We start from the raw sequence: 1,922 nt of genomic DNA, 5'->3' as shown, positions 1-1,922 counted from the left end.
AACAGCTGAATATCTAAAAACTGGTTTTGTGAACCTTGCGTTGTATATGCCACATTAAAAATGGTCGATAGCGATATTCTTCAGAGGTAGTCTGTCCGTTCTAGCTCCGAGCGCGGACCTGTTTTTGAAAACTACTCCTCCGGTTGCGTTCCCTACGCAGGTTATATGAACTGGATGTTCAGAGCGCGAGGGAAGAGGAGAGCTGGATATGTGGAAGTCGTTTGTCCCCGCGCGCAAGCTGCTGCGTAGCGGGAAATACCTGTTGCCGGTGCTGCTGTTCTTCTGTGCGCTTGGGGCTTACCTGCAGTTCGCCACCACCAATGACATGGACACAATCCGTAAGTACACTTTCGTGTGTGAGAGAAATAGAGACTTCTCTGTCACGTTTCTGTCAGGCACTTGGGGACACTCTTATCTTTTATAGATAGCAGAACGAAGCAAGAAGCACTGACTTACATTGTAAGTACTTAACAACAGCTTAGGTCATGACAGATATTATCATGTGCTCGGACACACACACACACACACACACACACACACACACACACACACACACACACACAGAGACACACACATTTTGTTCCTATAGACCCTAGCAAGTTAAGGTTGGCAAGCCACGAGCATGTCCGAAGGTGAGCAACCCTTGCCCCCCTGCCCCATCCCGCTAGACGAAACAGCGAAACATTAGATATCACGCTGTGCAAGTTTCATTTGCCCATTATGCAGACACCTAAAGGATATCGCTTCATTAATTTGATGGTAGGTTATAAATACAACTTTTCTAATTCTATTAATGTGCATAGTGCATTTCTATATTCGCGACCAAACCTCGTAGTCAAAAGGCAGTGAGTCATTCAAATATACTTTGAAATGCACTGTACCTTCTTAAAACATACATTCTAAAGCCAACTAATGTGAAGCATTCCGTGTCACGTCAAATCCACGCGCTGCCAAGGCGTCCTTAGATTTGGCGTCTTTCTGCATTCCTACCCGTAAGCCCCAACACTGAATCCTAAGTAGCTTCTAAAAGAGCTCAAGGCCACGGAAGTAGACAGGAATTCTACAGGTTTTATGGTGCTAGCCATAAATAACGTAAATATATTTTCAAAAATGACCTGAAACTATGAGGGAGGATGGTGAACTGGATGATGATAAATTATAGTTAAGCCGTTAAAAAGACAATTCCATGGTTGACATGGCATTGCAAAAGATAACAGAGAAATCATTGGTACGGATCATTTTAATAACAGCACACTGACCTTCTTAACTGAGATTTCATCCTGGCCGCCCTCAGGATGTGTGTGAGAGAGGCCTTGGGTTGGAACAAGAGAGTCAACAGGGTAACCTATGTCTTTAGGTCAGTTTGTGTGTGCGTGCGTGTGTGTGTGTGCACGCATGTGTGTGTGTGTGTGTTTGTGTGTGCGCGTATGTGTGTGTGTGTGTTTGTGTGTGTGTGCGCGTGTGCGCACATGTGTGTGTGTTTGTGCGTTTGAGTGTGTGTGTGTGTGTGTGTGTGTGTGTGTGTGTGTGTGTGTGTGTGTGTGTGTGTGTGTGTGTGTGTGTGTGTGTGTGTGTATGTGTGTGTGTGCGCGTGTGTGTGTGACATGTCAGGCTAATAACAAGTCAGGCCTGTGTGATTTGTTTGACCAGCCCAGAGCTGTGTGTGTGTGTGTGTGTGTGTGTGTGTGTGTGTGTGTGTGTGTGTGGGAGGGTATGTGTGAGGTGCTTTTGTTTCTGTGTGTATGTGTGGGGGGGTTATGTGTATGTTTGGTGTGTGTGTGTGAGAGCGAGAGAGAGAGTGTGTGTGTGTGTGTGTGTGTGTGTGTGTTTGAGGAGTCCCCTGTCCAAACAGGTAAGGTTGTTGTAAGAGCTAGGGTGCATGGGAAGAGAAGTCAGATCTCAGGTCAGTGTGTGTGTGTGTG

General features: G+C 46.0%; 1 protein-coding gene across 1 annotated transcript in view; it reads left to right on the top strand.

Moving 5' to 3' along the window:
- Positions 1-208: 208 nt before the first annotated feature.
- Positions 209-1,922, top strand: part of b4galnt3b (beta-1,4-N-acetyl-galactosaminyl transferase 3b) — a gene marked incomplete at its 5' end in the record, with an annotated part of 26,111 nt that continues 24,397 nt past the window's right edge. Inside the window, one exon of the mRNA XM_080847576.1 lies at positions 209-338. Within this exon, the coding sequence (XP_080703702.1) occupies positions 209-338 (130 nt within the window). The remainder of the gene's footprint in view (positions 339-1,922) is intronic.

Source organism: Sprattus sprattus (assembly GCF_963457725.1).
Source record: "Sprattus sprattus genome assembly, chromosome: 11".
Taxonomy (NCBI): Eukaryota; Metazoa; Chordata; class Actinopteri; order Clupeiformes; family Clupeidae; genus Sprattus; species Sprattus sprattus.
This window is presented reverse-complemented; position numbering and strand designations above follow the sequence as displayed.